The following is an 18365-nucleotide window of genomic DNA, read 5'->3' as shown; positions in this document are numbered from 1 at the left end:
AACTATATTTATACAGCTCTATTCAACAAAGTCAAGGACCCTTTAATTATTTATTTTATCTTAGTATTTTATTAGTTGATTTTTTTTAATGTCGTTCTTGGTGGTTCGTGTAGTAGTTTAAAATATTTTAACAATGTTATGTATACATATTATAAAATATTTTAAAATACAACATGAACCACCAGGAACGACATTAAAAAAAATCAACTAATAAAATACTGAGATTGTTTTATGTAGGCACAAAAAGAAGAAAAAGACAACCACACTTTACTAACAGCACATCACAGTTTTACTCGCGTATCGTTTTGTTTTTGTACAAAGAGTAAGAAAGAAGGTTTGCGTGACGGGAAAGGAGACAGACTTGATCACACTGTCATAAACCGAACATCTCGTAGACGTATTTTTTTGTTTGTTTGTTTGTTTCCCATAAACTTACTCATCACTGTATGTCGAGAAGAAAATCACACCATCGAGTGTTCCAAAACATCCCACAGAAAAGCTGTCACTACGGATGTTTAAAATAATAATAATAAAAAAAAGAAACCACATAGCGTTATACTGTAGAAAGATATATCCAGGTAGGAGAAACCACTTAAATCATAGTTTCAACCTTCAGGTGGCGTCTAGCGGAGGAAGTTTAGTTCGTGGTCCTACTGTGCGTGAGTCAAGCACAATCATACACTCACACTCACACACAAATGCACACTTCTAAACAAAAAACACAAAAACTTAACTAATTTTGTACACGTCACAGCCTGAAGAGTCGTCCATCATCTCACCGTTAGCATCATCATCAAAGCATCGACCCTCAACATGCTTCACCCTCGGAAAAAAAAGCCACCACAAACCCCATTGACACATCCCATCCACGGATGAGATTCCAAAAGATTTCTACATCTTCTCCACTGACCCCAACGTCCGCGTTCCAAACTTCCCAGCGCATGGCATCGGTGGCATCACCATTTTTTAAATTGATTTATTTTTTTACAAGATGGCGCAGAAGAACTTCTTCTCCCGGAAGGGGTTCTCCGAGGCAGGGACCGGTGAGAGCAGCGGGTCTTCTTTGGAGTGCGCTTCACAGTAGGACATCAGGTCTGCCGCTGCTTTCGACACCTGAAATCACATCGTGACACGTTGATATCAAACGACAAATTCAGTGGTACGTCCATTTCTGAGTTAAATTTGTTCCGTGACCACATTCGTAACTCACAGCCATCCCAAATCATATTTCCCCGTGCAAGTGAATGGAAATGCCGTTAATCTGTTTCAGCCACCCAAAAAACACGAACAGAAGTTTTTGTGTTGTTGAACTCATTCACTGCCATTGACGGATATAGAAGTCAGAAAGTGCATTCTTTTCACCAGCGCTGTTTAGTTATGAAAAATAGCACTTTATAAAAGTATACAGTAATAATTTAATTACATAATTAGCAACAAGGTCTTCCCCAAAATAAATGTCTGTCAAAATGCTGATTGGAATGGCCACTTCAACTTGAGTTCAATGCACCAAGAATTTTGATAATCGGATGATGGGCTGCAGAGAAATATATTTTTTTGGTGTTGAAAAGAAATGCAATTTTGGTAACCTTTTTGTTTTGTTTTTATTTATTTTTTTAAACTTCAAAGTAGTGTAAAACAGTACAACTTTGATAATTTTGCAACCTATCTCCATGACTTTCTCATTTTAAATGAAACACCCCGAAAAATTTAAAAGTAAATAAATCAATTAATAAAATGTCAAATATAAAAAATGAAATATGAATGGAACTTTGTACAAAAATTGTTTTTTTTATGTAAACTAATGGCAAGTTGAAAATAAAAGAATTTTAAATGCATGTGTGAATAAATATGGGATTCAGAATAATACTGCATTAGTGGAATTAGAATTAAGCAGAAAAGTCAACATAATAAATAACGTTTATTATCCATCTCAGTGGGCGGCCATTTTGCCACTTGCTGTCGACTGAAAATGACATCACAATGCCTCAGACCGTCACAGCTCACCTGTTTTCTGGGTTTGGTCATATGACGTTCGCAAGCTGATCACTGTCAGTCGACGGCAAATGGCAAAATGGCCGCCAGCTGAGATGATTTTTCTGCTTTATTCGTAGTCCACAAATGCGAATACCATAATAGTGTTTATAATAGTGGGGGCGCATAAAGTATATTTTTTTTAATTGACTACATCTTTTTTTTAAAACACATGCAAAATAAAAATCACCCTTCCCCAATTGGTCACATCACACGTTTGCCACATGTTGCTAGGCAGAATTCCTCGTGATCCAGCTGAGGCTAATAAGGGACGATGAAAACAGCCACGCACCGCTCACGGTCACGCCCACTCGGCTCACCTTTATCCTGTCGATGTTGGCCTCCATCTTGAGCTGCTCCACCAGCTTCCTGGCTTGTGCGATGCTGGCCGTGTTATTGCTCGCCATGGGCGCGGTCTGCACGGGACAACATCGTCACGTCACCGGACTGTCGTACGTCGCGCGGCGCACACCCACACTCACTTTATTATCACACACACGCGGCCATTTTATTTATGGTCTCAGTTGCTAGGCAGCTGGTGGCAGCGGCGGTGGGAGGTGAGGTAGGAGCGGAGGGTGAGTGAGGTGGGGGCACTGCTTTGTCCACAGCTCATTTTCACATCGATCATTACATTGGAAGTCATGCCAGGAATACGTACGGCCCGGTTCTGTACATATTTTATAAATGTGACACATTATATTATGAAGAATTACATTTACATTACATTAACAATCTAACTGGACACATTTCATATAAGTAACTATTCAGTTGTTTTTTTTTAATCATAATTTTTATTTAGATTTTTCTTTTACCCTCTAATGTTACGCAGTTAATAGTCAGTAAATATATTAAATATGTCTGAAGATCCAGCATGCCTGCGATACTCATGAGGAGAAGTGGATTGGATAATGGTGGATGTCTGAAGATACGAGCTGAAAGCATTTGCAAAAGACAAAATCCAAATTGTTAAACGGTAAGCTCTTTTACACTATTTCAAATGTCCGTGTTTTTTGGGCACTTGAGCTTGTCCTCCCCCCACTACATAAGTTGCGACTGAGCGCTGTCAAACTCCAAATTCGGGCCTCTGACACCAGTCCATCGGCTACCATGCTAACAGGTTAGTATAATGTTAGCCTGCTATCTTACAACCAGCTATGTCAAGTGTGGGCAAACTACGGCCCGGGGGCCACATGCGCCCCATTAAACCTTTTAATCCGGCCCGCCGAACTTGAAAAAAAATTGAATGAATAAACCTTTTTAATGTTTTATTTTCTAAATGCTGTGGTGTGTCAAACACAGATATTTTGTTGGAATGCTTTTCTTCATTTTCATTTAAAATTAAATGTATTTTTTTTTCTCTGATGAGTTGAGGTTACCAAAACACTCTATCCAACCGCACCTTCTGTCAAATTTTAGAACCCATTGTGGCCCACCAATCAAAAAGTTTGCCCACCCCTGCGCTATGTTATGTGGATCCACACGTCACACCAAATCGAGTGAGACTGAGATTTATTGGATGACGCTGACATCTGTCAGCTACCTCCCTCGTGGGCTAATAAATTTTTTGTATATTCTTTTATTTTATGATTTATTTATTTTATTTATTACCTTATTTTTATTATCTTTATTTACGCTGGACAGGGGAGCTCTCCAATCTCATTGTACACCGAGTATAACGGCAATAAAAAGGGCATTCTGATTCTGATTTCGTCGGAGTTTGCCGCACATCCACATCCCGATTGTGGATAAAAATGTTTGAGATAATAATGGATGCATGGATGAATTTGAAAAGATGGCGCACGGACCCCCCGTGACCCGACGCCAGCCCTCCCGCTGCCTGTCCTTCCTCTGCGGCGGGATGAATCCAAGTGGGCTTAAGACTGATCTCTGTTGGTGCGCTGCGGGTGAACGTTGATGGATCTCACACACACACACACGCACACCCCCACGCACGCGCACACACCTTCTCAGCGGGTTGATGAATATGCCACACCTGCCACAAGTTGGGAAAGTACCGTTTTCTCACCCCATCGACAAAAATAAATACAGCACAGTGAACCCCCGTCCATTCGTGTTTCGCTATTTATGAATTCACGGTCAAATGGTGTGCGCACACTTTCGAGAGTCCCGAATGAAAATAGGGTCAAGGTTTACTTCCTGAACATGACTGACAAGTCAAAGTCATCTTTTGTATCGAGGTCATTGTTTCACGGCTCGGGGGAGGCGTGCTTTCAGGTTTCTGGGGTGTCTGGACAAAATTAGGACTTTTTTGTCCTCGTTAGTGTTAAAAAGTGACATACTGATTAAAAACACGGAAAAAAAAAAAAATCGCACACTCAACACTTGGATAGTTTACTCCATTGAAATGACAGATGCACAAGCTAAATGCTAATGCTAAAACTCCAAATCAACAGCTTTTATTGTATTTATTAATAAAAAATATATTTTTGCTTTCTTTATATATATATTTAAGTACATATTTATATTTATATATATATATTATTTTTTTAATTTATATTATTTTATATTTATATTTACACATTTAAGTAATGATTTTATTCGCGTCATTTGTTATTGTTTCAGCATTTTTTTCTCAGTACTTTAGTATTTGCTTGATTTGGTTTTGTTTAATTTGTTTATTTTGCATTTTGTATTCAATTATTGGGGCATTTTAATCAAATCAAATCAAATTTGGTTTATTATCAATATTAGAATTTGTTTAAGTGTTTAAGAATATTTTTTGAAATTTATTTTATTTTGTCATACTTTTAATATTGGATGCTTATTTTGACAGCTTTCACTTCATCAACAAGTCTAAATTTTATTATGATAATACGGTGACTCCGGAGCGCAATAATGTCAAATAACAAATTTTCAAAACATTTGGTCTGGCGCTGACTTTGTGAATCTGAGTTATCGTTATGAGCTTTGTGCTTTATGGCAAGTCATCAGAATTTGCTGACATTCTCTACCTAAACGCAATGGCGAAATCTTTCACAATTAAGTGTCACACATCTGTCAAGTACAAATCGCGATTGGACAAAATGTGTTATGGTAGTCTGGAAATTGTGAAACTGGCCAAAATACCCAAAAATGGCCCCTCCAAACCAAAATGGCCGACTTTTTGTGTATTTTCAGCGGATATTTTCTACTCTTGCCCACCAAATTTCACATGGCTAAGTCAAACTGGCTTCAGGGGCTCAATTGGAAAAAGAAAATTCTCCAATGCGATTTGTTAAGCACGATATCTGAGATTTCAAAGCATGTCGCAAAGATCATTTGTGGGAGAGGAGAAAGAGTCATGCATCAGATGATCACGCGTGTGCGTGCCAACAATAAAAGGTCACGGGACATCACAGAGGAACAAAATGGACAACAGGCGGTTAATTCGCGGTCAGCTGCCTCGTCTCGAGTCACCAATCATCGCAATTGGTTGCCGTTGCGATGACAGTTCATTGACAAGGAGAAGCATCGTCTTTACCTCGTCTGCTCACGCCGCCGCACTCCTTCTCAGCGTCTGCAGCTCAAGTCAGCGAGTTGAGCTCGGCCCTCTGTAAAAAAGAGGGAAAAAAAAACATGAGAACGCGTGACTGCATCTGGTAACAATACTTGTGTGTTTGATTTAAACGATGCATGCAAATCAAAGAAGAACCTGTGTTGTCAGAAACACTGGCCATCAAGAATTTTGTTTTTTGATTCGTGGGATATTTCTCCAGGGAATTTCCTCTTTTTTCTTTTATTTTGATTATTAGTGTATAACAAGAGCAAAACGTTAACAATAACAGAATTACAACAATGGTATAAACAGATTTTACATTTTCCACAACAGTAACAGTGAGGTTAATAAAGAAAATGAAATTTAAAAAATTATTTAAAAAAGCAAAAATAAATAAGTAAAAATGCTGCAAAAAAGTCCATAAAAGGTTGCCATTGACTAAAGAAATTGGTCAGACTACCTTTTCTTGAATATCAGATTTTTTCTATTTCCAAAAAGGACATAACATCATTTATCCAGAACATGTTAAGGAGCATTCGTAGATTTCCAGTTTAGGAGGAGATGACGTTTCACAATGACCAAAGTGAACGCGACAACTTCCAATTCCATAACTTGAATGTTGAGAATAAATCTTCTGGGAGACCAAAAAGTCAAATGTGTGGTGACATGCTTACAGGCCTGGAAAGAACCTTAGATACAGTATCAAAATAAATTTGCCCAAAGTTTCTCAAGGCTGGACAGGGAAAAAAAAACAAATAACTGCGCAAGTCCGCTCTTCGAATAATGACATCTAAACACAACTTTGAACTGAATCAAGGTCAAGGGAATTTCCACTTCATATCATCACCAAATTTGAACTTTTTGCTTTGGCTGTTTGTGGCCCACGCGCTTTAGGTTGCCCACCCCTTGGTTCAAGTGGCTCATCCTCCTTTTTCCTTGCCTGGACGGCGTCATTGTCCGCGGACACGTGACACTCGCTGTCTGCTGCTTCTGATAAATGGACCAATTACTCCGCATGAGCAGATCTGCAGAGGAAGGGAATTCCGGCTCTCGTAAATCCCGCACTGATGCGGTGGGGTAGAAAAGCATCCATTAGCAAAAAGAAAAGACAGAGAGAGAGAGAGAGAGAGAGAGCGGGAAAAACCTCACTCCTCAAGAAGTGCCAACGGCAAAATAAACTTTCCGCAACGAGCAAACGCAAACTCATGTTCAGTATGCCGGGGAGGAGGGGCTTAGCATGTTAGCATCTTTCTGTATAACTTGCCCAACGTTGACACAGCAAACAAACGCCGGCAGTCACATGAGCGCCAACTTGTGACAGTTTTCGCTCACAAGCCGTCTCCTGTTGCGAGTTAACCCCACCGAGAGTGGCCATGTGAAAAATGACATGGTAAACTGCTCCGATGTGCTTTTGAAAAGGGATCGTGACAGAGCTGGGCATTTGACCCTTTTTTGCCGGTCAGTCCCCCGTCCTCCGGTCGCGATCTCGGGACTCTTATGGCTTCGACCCACCGGCTTTATTCATAAAAATTGTTGGCCCAGACCCCCCGCCAAGAAATCATCACCCAAAACATCAACTGTCCAGCTCACCCACACAATATTAAAATATTTTTAAGATGATAATGATTGTAATTCATTCAATTAATTGATTTCTAAAACGATTCTGCGGGAATGGGCTGGAGCCTATCCCGGCTATCTTTGGGCAGTAGGCGGGGTTCACCCTTAACAGATTGCCACCAATCACAGGGCACACAAAGACAAACAACCACTCACGCTATACCTAGGAGCAATTCAGTGTTCAATCAACCTCCCATGCATGTCTTTTGGAACGTGGGGGCAAACCGGAGTACCTGGAGAAAACCCACATAGGCACCACGGGGAGAAGATTCAATCTCCACACAGGAAGGCTGAAGCCGGAATCGAACCCTGTACCCCTGCTCCTTCGGCCATCGTGCTAACCAGTGGTCCACCATGTCACCGCCGGTGTCAGTCTCCCAAAATAGGGCCCTTCTATTTTTAATTTTAAAAAATTTTTTTTATGGGATGTTCAATGAACTGGCGCTGTTGTAAAGCATGTGTCGCATGAGTCAGTGTCACTCACACGTGATGACGTACAACCGCCACAGGAGACTTCCCGCCAAGGAAAATGTAATTGCACGCCCCATTGCGCCGGACAATCTGTTGCTCTGATATTTAACTCCTCTCTACCACACCCACACCAAAGCCCCCCTCCCCCACCCCCACGCCCCAACATCCGCCCTCTCATGCTTATTAGCCTGACAATATTTTTTTCTCAGTGTGTCAAAGAGAACTAAAGATCATCGGCAGGCGGGGAGTGTCCTCTCTTTGTGAAGCCCGGAGTGCGGCAGCACAGCATGGTAATTAAACATGTGTCCCCTGGACCTCCCATCTGGACCTTGGAGGAAGTGTGATTAAACCAGAGTCTACAGAGATCCAACAAAATCCCCGTTGTAGAATCACATGGTGGTGGAAGGGTGAAGTAAATAAAATGCTGGCTCTACCGTTACACTTCTGACTTCTTTCAGCTTTCTTTACAACTCTTCTTTATATTACTGCCACCTAGAGGACTGGGGGAACATTGCCCATCATTTTAAAAGAAAGGCTCTCCATTTTTTTATTAACAGCAACCGTTTTGATTAGCTGTGTTGCCATGACATCGCTCATTGGTCTGAGGTGCTGCTGCTGACAGTGTGTGACAGCGCGAGCTAGCATGCGCAAGCTAGCATGCGCCTTGTAGTGCGGCGAGCCCAGTATAAGTATGAAAATACAGAAATAGCACCCTCAACTGGTGCTGCGCCCTTTGATACAGCGCGTCTTTTGGCCGTAAAAATACGGTACTTCTTTGTGAGGGATTACGCTAGCTGCTAAGCTAACTATTTGGAGTTGCTGTTATCTGGTGTGATGTTGATGCAGATGACTCGACTGCGGTTTCGGCGTCCTTGCTTCTGTTCGAGGGCGAGGTTTCGTACGAGTCGTATGTCAGTTGGCCAGCGTTGCGTTACAATGCAACGGAAGGTGATATTACGTCTTATCATCACTTTTGGTCACCGTGGACCTCATTTCTTTGCTTTGGCCTTCACCAGAGGTCTCTCTGTGTGTGACTAGGCATCTTTTGTCTTTCATATGGGATCATTCTTTGGGCAAGCTAACTTATAGCAAGATAGCATTCACCCTGAAGAGATACTAGGGTTCAGAATGTTGTCTGCACTCTCAGTTAAGCTCACATTTTAGGTTTGTATCAAAGTATCAAGTATTACTTTTTTTTCCGTATTCAAAGCATGAAGTAAAATGTTTCTGCCTTTCCCCGTTTTCCGACATAGTATGTTTTTCTGGCGTATGTAGCTTTAAAACATTGGCTCTATTAATATATTATTTTAATAATACATTTGTAAAGCTGATGTTTTTTTTTTTTTACCAATGGGATATTTAAAGGACTAAGCATGTCATTACAACGCTACGTTAGCTTGCGCGGTTGCTTTCTACGCATCATTTGTTTGTATCACTCGAGAGACTTCCACCTTTGAAGTCCGACGAAGTCCGTCTGGGGAATAATTCCTCTAAAGTTTAGAGTCTAAACCAGTGCTTCTCAATTATTTTCTGTGAGGCCCCCCCCCAGCAAGGAGAAAACAATTCGCACTCACTCTCCCACCGCAACTATAAATAATAGCATTTTCATTGCAAAAAAAAAACAAAACATCTACACCATAGAGTTAATACTCGCTGTGCACAATAGGCAAGGAGAGTGCCACTGCCAACTACTGGACTGGATGTACAATTACACTTTATTGTCGTAAAAAGCATGTTCCCCAAGTTCACACTCGCCCCCCCACAATTTGAGACGCACTCCTCTAAACTAACTGACCGACCAACCAAAGACAATCGCATTCACACTTGGCGGAGGCAATGAAATGAATAATCTTTTTTTTTTTTTTCCTAAATTACCCTAAAGTAAAACAAGATTCTCCACTTTCTCTCAATGTCTCACAGTCGGCCCACCGCCACCTGTCATCATTCCATTAGCACGGACATCTGCGATACCCTCAGAACTCCCTGCCCATCTTGGCGTATACATTGTAGTGTGTGCGTGCGTGTGTGTGTGTGTGTGTGTCTTGGAGGTTAATCTAGGCCCCAGAAGGATGGGTGGGTTGTGGTCGGGAGTGGGGGGAGCGTTGTGGGGGCTCGGTAGGAGGCAGTGGCCCAGGAAATGATGCATCTACCGGGAGTAGAGGAGGCAGCGGGGAGGCGGCTTATTGCCCCAGGGAGCACAACTGTGCTCTCTTATGTTTAGCAGATCAAACAATGGCGTCCTGCTACGTCTTCTCCGTTGGACTCAAGCAGCGACATCCAATCAAGAACAATCCCGCAAGCGTGAAATGTTGATTTAAAAAAAAAATGGCCTCACACGCCAAAAGGGTTAAAAACCTTGAAATTGTATGTTATGTAACCGAAGTAAGTGGGGTAGAAACAAGGACAAAGAGCAGCAACGACAGCGCGCTCGATGCAATTTGAGGTATAATTTTATGTTTTCAAAGTGGCAAACAAGCACTGAATGGTTTTGGGGGAATAAAAGATCCCCTTGTGGTTCCGGGTTAAGAGTTAAGGGTAGATGTTGAAACGGTGTGGCTGCAAGTGCAGTGGAGATAAACACATGTCTCCTCTGGAACCAATCAGCTGGCCAAGAATAACAGTGTCAGACTGCTGGACTGTTAACAATATGACAAACATCCGGCCTTGTTTAGATTGTGCTGAGAGTGCAAGGGGGGGGAGCTTTGCTGAGACTTTGGAGTCCTCAGAGGGATCTTACTTGAAAGTTTTCACTGACGGGATGGTCTAGAACAGGCGTGGGCAAACTACGGCCCTGGGGCCACATGCGGCCCGTCGAATTTGAAAAAAATGAAATGAATAAACCTTGTTAATGTTTTATTTTCTAAATACTGTGGTTTTTCAAAGACATATATATTGTTGAAATGATTTTATTCCCTTTCATTGAAAATTAAAAGTATTTTTTTGAGGTTACCAAAACACTCCATCCATCTCTAATCTCGTTGCACACTTGAGTACAATGACAATAAAGGGATTTCTATTTCTATTTCTATTTCTATCTGCTCATCGGTCTGAGGTGCGCGAGCTAGCATGCGCGAGCTAGCATGCGCCAGCTAGCATGCGCGAGCTAGCATGCGCCAGCTAGCATGCGCGAGCTAGCATGCGCGAGCTAGCATGCGCGAGCTAGCATGCGCGAGCTAGCATGCGCGAGCTAGCATGCGCGAGCTAGCATGCGCGAGCTAGCATCCGCGAGCTAGCATGCGCGAGCTAGCATGCGCGAGCCACCCCTGGTCTAGTACCACAGAGACTCCAATTCGGGTTCTAACAAACTTTTTGACTAAATCTGCAAGCCAGAAACTAAATGAACATAGTTGGTTGATTAGTGAGTCTTACTCTTGGCATATTCATTACTCAAGGACTTGGCTGTAAAGACTGGGCTTCAGGACTCGAGGGGACTGCTTCCTGGAAAATTACAATTTGCTATTTCAGAAGGTGTCCACCAAAGACTTGACGGCTAAATCCCCCATCTGCAATCTGGGACTCAAGTCCAAGTCCAAGATTTGGATTGTAAAGAGTTTGGTCTAGAAAACTTGAGACAATCCCAGAATTAAGGACTTGACTGCACCGGGTTTTGAAGAAAAAAAATCAATGGACTTAACCTGGTCAACTGAAATCATGAGATTTAACACTAAACATTTTTGGGACTTGAGTCCATAAAATCTTGAATATTTTTTTTTTGTAAGGAAATTTAAGAATCAATTGTTTACTTCCTGCAAGAGAACTGAATCACTCATAGATTGATTTCAACCAACACTCACGACACAAGAACTCAAGCATGTCTTTGGCTCGAAAATGGTGACAGTTCCAAGAAGACCCGTCTAAATCTTGACTCGAGAACTAAAAGACTTATGATGTGGACCTTACCTTGAGACTCAAAGAAATATTTAGAAGAAAACTGAGATGTGGCTGCTTTCTTAGGACTTTTTATCTAAAGGACCTTGAAAGACTCCAATCGACTCAAGGGTTGCATCTGAATCCAAACTTAGTCGCAACCTGACGGAGTCTATCTTTCAGCAGGCTTGGCTCGATCTGGCCTCATCAAACTCGGTCTTAACTTGACCAGGAAGCATAAAGACCTGAGATTCTGAACTCAGTTGTGTGACAAAACCTAAAATTCCGAGTTGCCAAGACTCTGGGCAAACGAATAAACCTTGTTAATGTTTTATTTTCTAAATATCGTGGTCAGTCAAAGAAATATATTTTGTTGTAATGGTTTTGTTCACTTTCATTTAAAATTAAATGTTTTTTTTTTTCTCCGATGAGGTGAGGTGACCAAAACTCTCCATCCATCTGCTCCTGGTCCGACCCCTTTGTCTAATTTTAGAACCCATTGTGGCCCGCCAATCAAAAAGTTTGCTCACCCGTGATCTAACGTTTCGGTCTACCAGACCAGCTGCGACTTGATTAGTTGGTTACGTTTTGTAGGGCTTGGTTCAAGCCTCATCTACGTATAGGTCTCAACTTAACCTGGATGCCTACAGTCTCTAGATTCTGGACTTCCTTTTGAAATAAAACCTCCTCTTGATTTTCTACTAGACTTGAGAGCCACCGAGAAAAAAAATTGATCTCTCACATGATATCAGGCACGCAAGAACCAGTCAGTCCTTTTGGTGACATGGACTTTGACAGTCGACTGGATTTCCCTTTAAAAGACTTGCCTTTCCTTCAGATTTAACGATTTTAAGACCTGAATAAATCTTTTTCTCTTTAAGGACAACAAAAACTTGGTTGGATGGTTGATCCTTGTGCCAAAAGGTCATTTGGTAGCCTCACTTCCATAAGAACTAATCTTTGTACCGGGGGTCTTTGGATTCAGAACTCGGTCCTGCTATGTATGTACCCAAGTTTATCCAAAGCAAAAGTCAACACTTGTCAGGAGCAAACAAGTGTGGCGAGTACAAAAAAAAAAAAAAAGGGTTGTCGCCTTTTGCTCAACGACATCCTTCCAAGCCTATTAGCCCACAGGCCGTTTACACGCCACGACAAACCCGCTTTTTCTGTTTGAACTCGGATCACACACAAACCAGCAGCTCAGCCAGAGGGATCGTCCATTCCCTGAACAATTTCCTCGTCATCTTGGTCTTGTTTGTCGCTCCTCTCTTTTGCGACACTTGTTAACCTCTGCTGTTTTGTCTCCGCGGTATCTCCGTGGCCTTGAGACACTAAACGCTAAACAGGCCCGGGTGGAAAAAAAAACCCCACAAGAGATTTAGTGAAAGCACGACAATGCCTTTGTGCTGCGTACAATTTACTTGGGTATGCTTGATGAGAAAAAAAAAATGCAGACCCTCCCCCTTCATCCCCCTTTCTCCTCTGACCACGACGTGACACTCGAGGAAGGAAAATGGTCCGGAATAATCAGAGCTTGCCCGCCTCAACCTCCTTTTTCATCCTTGTATTTCAACCAGAAGTGGGAATTTTTCTTTTTTTTGCTAGAAGGGAGTGTGTGTGTGTGGGGGGGATTCCTGACGTAAACCCGCCAGCAGCATCACAATCAATCAAGCAAGAGCACACACAATATCATTGAAAAAAAAGAAACATACCTTTTTTTTTTTTTTTTTTAATGGGTCGACCCGACGTGGCACCAAACACATCCAGTCCGACGAAGACGAGCTTACATCCACGCTGTCCTGCTCTTCCCTGGCTGAGATCCTTCCTGCCTCCCTCTCCTCGCCTGCCGCTCCCTCAGTCTCCACCCTCCAGCCAGGCTGCCAGAAGATACCCTCCCTCCTGCTCTTCGTCCTCCTCCTCCTCCTCCTCCTCCTCTCTCTGTTCGCTCTCGCCGTCAGCTATCCTCAGCACGCTCCGTCCATCCTGACATCAGTCATGTCAACAAAATGTTAGTCGGATTCCCAACCTGATGATATATAGCCCCCTTTGTACGACGGTATGAATATGGGCGCAAGCAGGAAATAGCAGATTTTTTTTTTTTTTTAATTACAGTCATATAAGAAGCGTTGTAAATGTTATCCGGGTGTTTTGGGGATCATAGTTTATGATATGTTGAAATAAAATAAAATAAAATAAAATAAAATAAAATAAAATAAAATAAAATAAAATAAAATAAAATAAAATAAAATAAAATAAAATAAAATAAAATAAAATAAAATAAAATAAAATAAAATAAAAAATAAAATAAAATAAAATAAAATAAAATAAAATAAAATAAAATAAAATAAAATAAAATAAAATAAAATAAAATAAAAAATAAAATAAAAAATAAAATAAAACATGGGCGGTTTTAAAAAAATTGAGTCTGCATCAATTTTGTGTTTTCTGGCAATACGGGGCAGAGCTCTTTTTTTACACGCTTTACGTTGAACAGGGATTCTTTTTCTCGCTAGTTTTCCACCGTTCATCGCTAAATAGTGGACAGATTCACAATCCCGTTTCAACAAATCGCAAGTAAAAAAAAAAAAATGTCTTACTAGAATTCCTCCTTCTGGGAAAAGTTACTGTTGAAATGTGCTAGTATCCAGATTAATTTCTGGAACTAAAAGGTACAGCGCTGCCCCAAACGTTTGTGGACCTCTGGAAAATACGAACCTCTTCTTACCCACCTGATACGTCTTCACCTGAAACTAGATTCTGACAACAGTTCGGATGATCCAAACAAAACATTGTGTTCCAAAAATTCCTCGCTCCAAGGTAAAACTCCTGCCCGACAAATGATATTAAAATTTTCAACACCAAACCGAAAGATTTAAAAACCATGGGAGGGACTACCCGACTCCCAAACAGGGTCTTTTTGTGTGAATTACAGGGTATTCTTATTTTTAAAAATATTTTATTTTTTTTGTGGAAGAAAATGGATTTTCAACTAAATTTGAGGGTTTAGAAAAACATTTATTTATTATTTTTTTTTTTTTAATTTCAATAAATTTATAATGGCCATGAATTATATGCAGATTTGTGGGCCAGCCTGGTCCTTCTTCCCCACAAAAGTGTGAGCCCACTGTACATCTTATTGTACTTTATATAAGATGTATGCCACATTGGCCTCTCTCTCCCCTGGCGCTGTGCACAGCTGTACACGAAATCAGTCATGCTCCATCCAGGGCTGTCGCCATGGCAACACAGAGAGGGAAATCCATTCTCTGAATCTCCCAGAGTCGTCAATGACGACAACGCAGACCCCCCCCTCGTCCCCCTACACAAACACAAACACTCTTTTGTCTACTTGAATTAGCTAGAGCTCGTTTTGCGATGTTTTCACTTTCGAAAGCAGATCCCCCCCCCCCCTCATCAAATGGAATTATTTCATTATGGTGTGTGTGTATGCGTGTAGTACTATTAGGTGACAGTGTGATTGAGCAGCATGGCTAAATCCCATGAGGCATTGGGGCAGGGCAGCAGCTGCCTGCATGGATGGATGGATGGATGGATGGGGGGGGGGGCGTGAGGGAGGGGTCCAGATGGTCACAAATCACAAATGATGAAATCCAAGCATCCTCCCCTTCCCAATAACCACGTGAACACAAACACAACAACAATGCTAATACAGTGAAAGCCAACATTTATTTGTGGCATAATTTGATTAAAGTAAAATGTCACTGTGTTGTATAAAAAGTATGTAAAGAAATAAACTGGTTTAATAAAGCGTAATTACAGCACAGGGCAGCACGGTGGATGACTGGTTAGCACGTTCGGCTCACATTACATAGGTGCAGGGTTCAATTCCTGGGTCCATCCTTCCTGTGTGGAGTTTGCAGGTCCTCCTCGTGCCTGTGTGGATTTTCCCCGGGTACTCCGGTTTCCTCACACATTCCAAAAACGTGCATGGCAGGTTGATTGGACACTCGAAATTGCCTCTATCTGTGACTGTGAGCACGATTGGTTGTTCGTCTTGGTGTCCCCTGCGATTGGCCCGCAACCTGTTCAGGGTGTACCCCGTCTACTGCCCGAAGACAGCTGGGATAGGCTCCAGCACCCCCCGCGACCCTTGTGAGGAGAAGCGGAACACATAATGGATGGATGGCTAATTACTGCCTTAGGAAAGACTGCTTATCTTAATGCTAACTAGCAATGAAAATCGCCATAGCAGCTACGTGGCGGTTTTATAACCCTTTAAGCAACAGCTAATGAAACACGAACAATATTCACAGGCCTCCATTCTTTATCCTCTGCATAGATCAACTAATATTACTGCCAAGGAGTTGCGTCATGAGGTCCCTTAAGTCGCCATATTTATCCATCATGTCTATTATACTACCCCCTTGTGACAAGGAGTGAACATTTGAAGAAGTAGTCGACTTGAATAAAAGCAAATAAATAAATAAATGTCACAAAAACACGTGAATTCTTGCGGACAAACTGTTAAATTTGCGATGGATATCCCACAACTGGAAATATTTTCTGCGGTCCATCCGCACAATGGCCCTTCACAAGACCGAGATCCGGGGTTAAATTTAACGCCTCATTAGAGGTGGATTAACGACATGACATAAAAATCTGCCTATTAATCAAAACATCTGCGCTAACTCCACGATAAGTAAAAGATGATACTTAGGTAATAATACATAATAATCAGATTATCCGACCATGAACAAATCTCGGGAGTCATTTAGGTCAGGGATTGTATTTACCACTAGTGGTACGTAGGCTCCCTCTAGTGGTTGTTTAAAAAAATACATGGATAATGTTACAGTCGTTTAAACTTCAATCCAGAACAGTAGACTCATTAAGTACAGTTCTGTGTGCATCACAACTATATGATTAAAAAAAAAAAAATTACATATATACATATATATATATATATATATACATATATATATATACATATATATATATATATGTATATATATATATATCTATATATATATATATATTTAAGATAGGTCGTTTTTGCGCCGGAGCAAACACTGCCACCTGCTGGACCAGATTACTCAGCGCATAGGAGAACAGACATTGCCAGCAGGGGGCATCCTTTTGGGGCTCATACATATGCGACCTACTATTAAATATCATCACGTGGATGAAATTTGCATTTTAGGTTGAGTCAGCGTTTGGGTGAATGAATTTACTCGAAGGGAACATACAAATGAAATGAGAGTGCATATATTAATAAAATAGTTTGAGCCGGGAATTAATTAAAATGAATGCAAATTATTCCATATAGAAAGAGCAAATGTATTTTTATTAAAAGGAATCTTATAAAACAACAGGGGACATATTACAAAATATTTAATTCCTCCCATAAAAGCTGACTTTAGCTAATTTAATTTACTCAAAAAACTATCATATACTTGTAATCATATTTTATATTATTATATTTTCTATTTTACTTTTTAAGTTTTCATATTTACTCTTTATTTTAAATCAAACAGAATATTGTAGTGAAATATATAAATGAAAATAAAATATATTATATTATAATTTGAATTTGCTCACTTTAAAATAATTGTCATTAAGAATATATGAATATATAAGAATTATATATTAAATATATTGTATTTAAAGTTGTTAAATAACATTAGAATTTTTTTTTTTACTGACACCAATTGAATTTAGCTAGCTTTTTTTCCCCACCAGACCACAAATTACTAACACCCGTGAAAAAAAAAGAAAAAAATCAAACATTGACCAAAATTGTGTTATAAAAATATTTTAGAGCAGTACACCTGGACAAAATCATGACACGAGAGCAGACGTTTGGCAAATAAATGTACCTTTTTAATAGGATATTTAAGGCGTTAGTACCAAAAAGGCACACAGACCAGACTTCATAGTAACAATGAAAAATCTACTTTGTTTTAGCTACAACTTGACAAAAAAAAATTATATATATATTTTTTCCTGAATGGAGATAAATCCTTTCACAGAAAGGACAACACAAGAGACGTAAAAGGGACTCTTACAAAAGCAACTTTTTTTTTTTTTTTAAATGGCTGTGTACCTTAATCATAAGAAGTGTCTGTCTGTAAAATAGGACATTTGTCAACCATTAATACGTAAAAATAAACAACCTGATAGAAATATAGATGGTAAAACAAAAACAAAAAACACTTGTTCACATGCTTGAGCGTAAAAAAAAAAAAAAAGAATCACAATAAAGCTGAGCAAGCTGCGTGTTAACTACGACTTTTCCGTCCTGACTCCGGGAAACACAGAGCAAAGATCTCAATGTTCCTTTGCTTTTTTGTTTCCCTTTAAGATCATAATAAAAGCTTCTCGGAAGACGATAAAACATTGAAGAATTTTTTTTCTCGACACAAAAAAAAAAAAAAAAAACATATCCTGTAATCGTTGATCCTTGTGGAATTTTGACTAAAGCACATCACGAACACGTTAGACATTTGGAACCTGTTGGAAATTATGAAAAAAAAAATACATAATATATCTCCTTTAAAGCTGTGAAAAATAAAAGCTCAGACGTATGAAATACTGTCACGTTTCTGTATGTTTTCGTGTAATACTGAATGAAAAACAACACCTTTAAGGTCAACTGATGTGAAGAAGTAACAATTTCCAGTCAGCCAGCTCCAATCGGCACGGCACAAACTTAAATCGGCACTGAGTACGGCTCAAAGCGGCAATGGGTAAGCTCAGAGCGATGCCGAGTCAGCATAATCTTAAAACGGCGCAGAGGACATTTTAAACGATTCAGAGTAAGCTTCAAACAGTGCCGAGCAATTTTAAAACTAGAGTAAGCCTTCGTTTTTCGCGAGTAATTGGGATCGGAACCCCTGAGGGAAAAGTGAAAACACAACTTTTT

The 18365-nt window shown here is 40.3% G+C and overlaps 1 protein-coding gene across 2 annotated transcripts; it reads right to left on the bottom strand.

Moving 5' to 3' along the window:
* Window positions 1-266: 266 nt before the first annotated feature.
* On the bottom strand, window positions 267-13369 carry LOC148342880 (guanine nucleotide-binding protein G(I)/G(S)/G(O) subunit gamma-2). Of its 2 annotated transcripts, none has more exons than XM_088312133.1 (4): window positions 13195-13369; window positions 5513-5580; window positions 2352-2447; window positions 267-1113 (listed from the first exon to the last, which is right to left on the bottom strand). In XM_088312133.1, exons 3-4 carry the CDS (start codon window positions 2436-2438, stop codon window positions 985-987), a joined length of 216 nt encoding a protein of 71 aa, XP_088168259.1. In that variant the 5' UTR covers window positions 2439-2447; window positions 5513-5580; window positions 13195-13369; the 3' UTR covers window positions 267-984. The 2 variants fall into 2 exon arrangements, with proteins under 2 accessions (XP_088168259.1, XP_088168268.1); XM_088312142.1 differs by having other exon boundaries at window positions 5513-5584; window positions 13200-13369.
* Between the last annotated feature and the right edge of the window lie 4996 nt (window positions 13370-18365).

Source organism: Idiotropiscis lumnitzeri, chromosome 1 (genome assembly GCF_059441095.1).
Source record: "Idiotropiscis lumnitzeri isolate Australia: NSW breed Sydney's pygmy pipehorse chromosome 1, RoL_Ilum_1.0, whole genome shotgun sequence".
Taxonomy (NCBI): Eukaryota; Metazoa; Chordata; class Actinopteri; order Syngnathiformes; family Syngnathidae; genus Idiotropiscis; species Idiotropiscis lumnitzeri.
The sequence above is the reverse complement of the archived record's forward strand: the minus strand, read 5'-3'. Positions and strand labels throughout refer to the sequence as shown.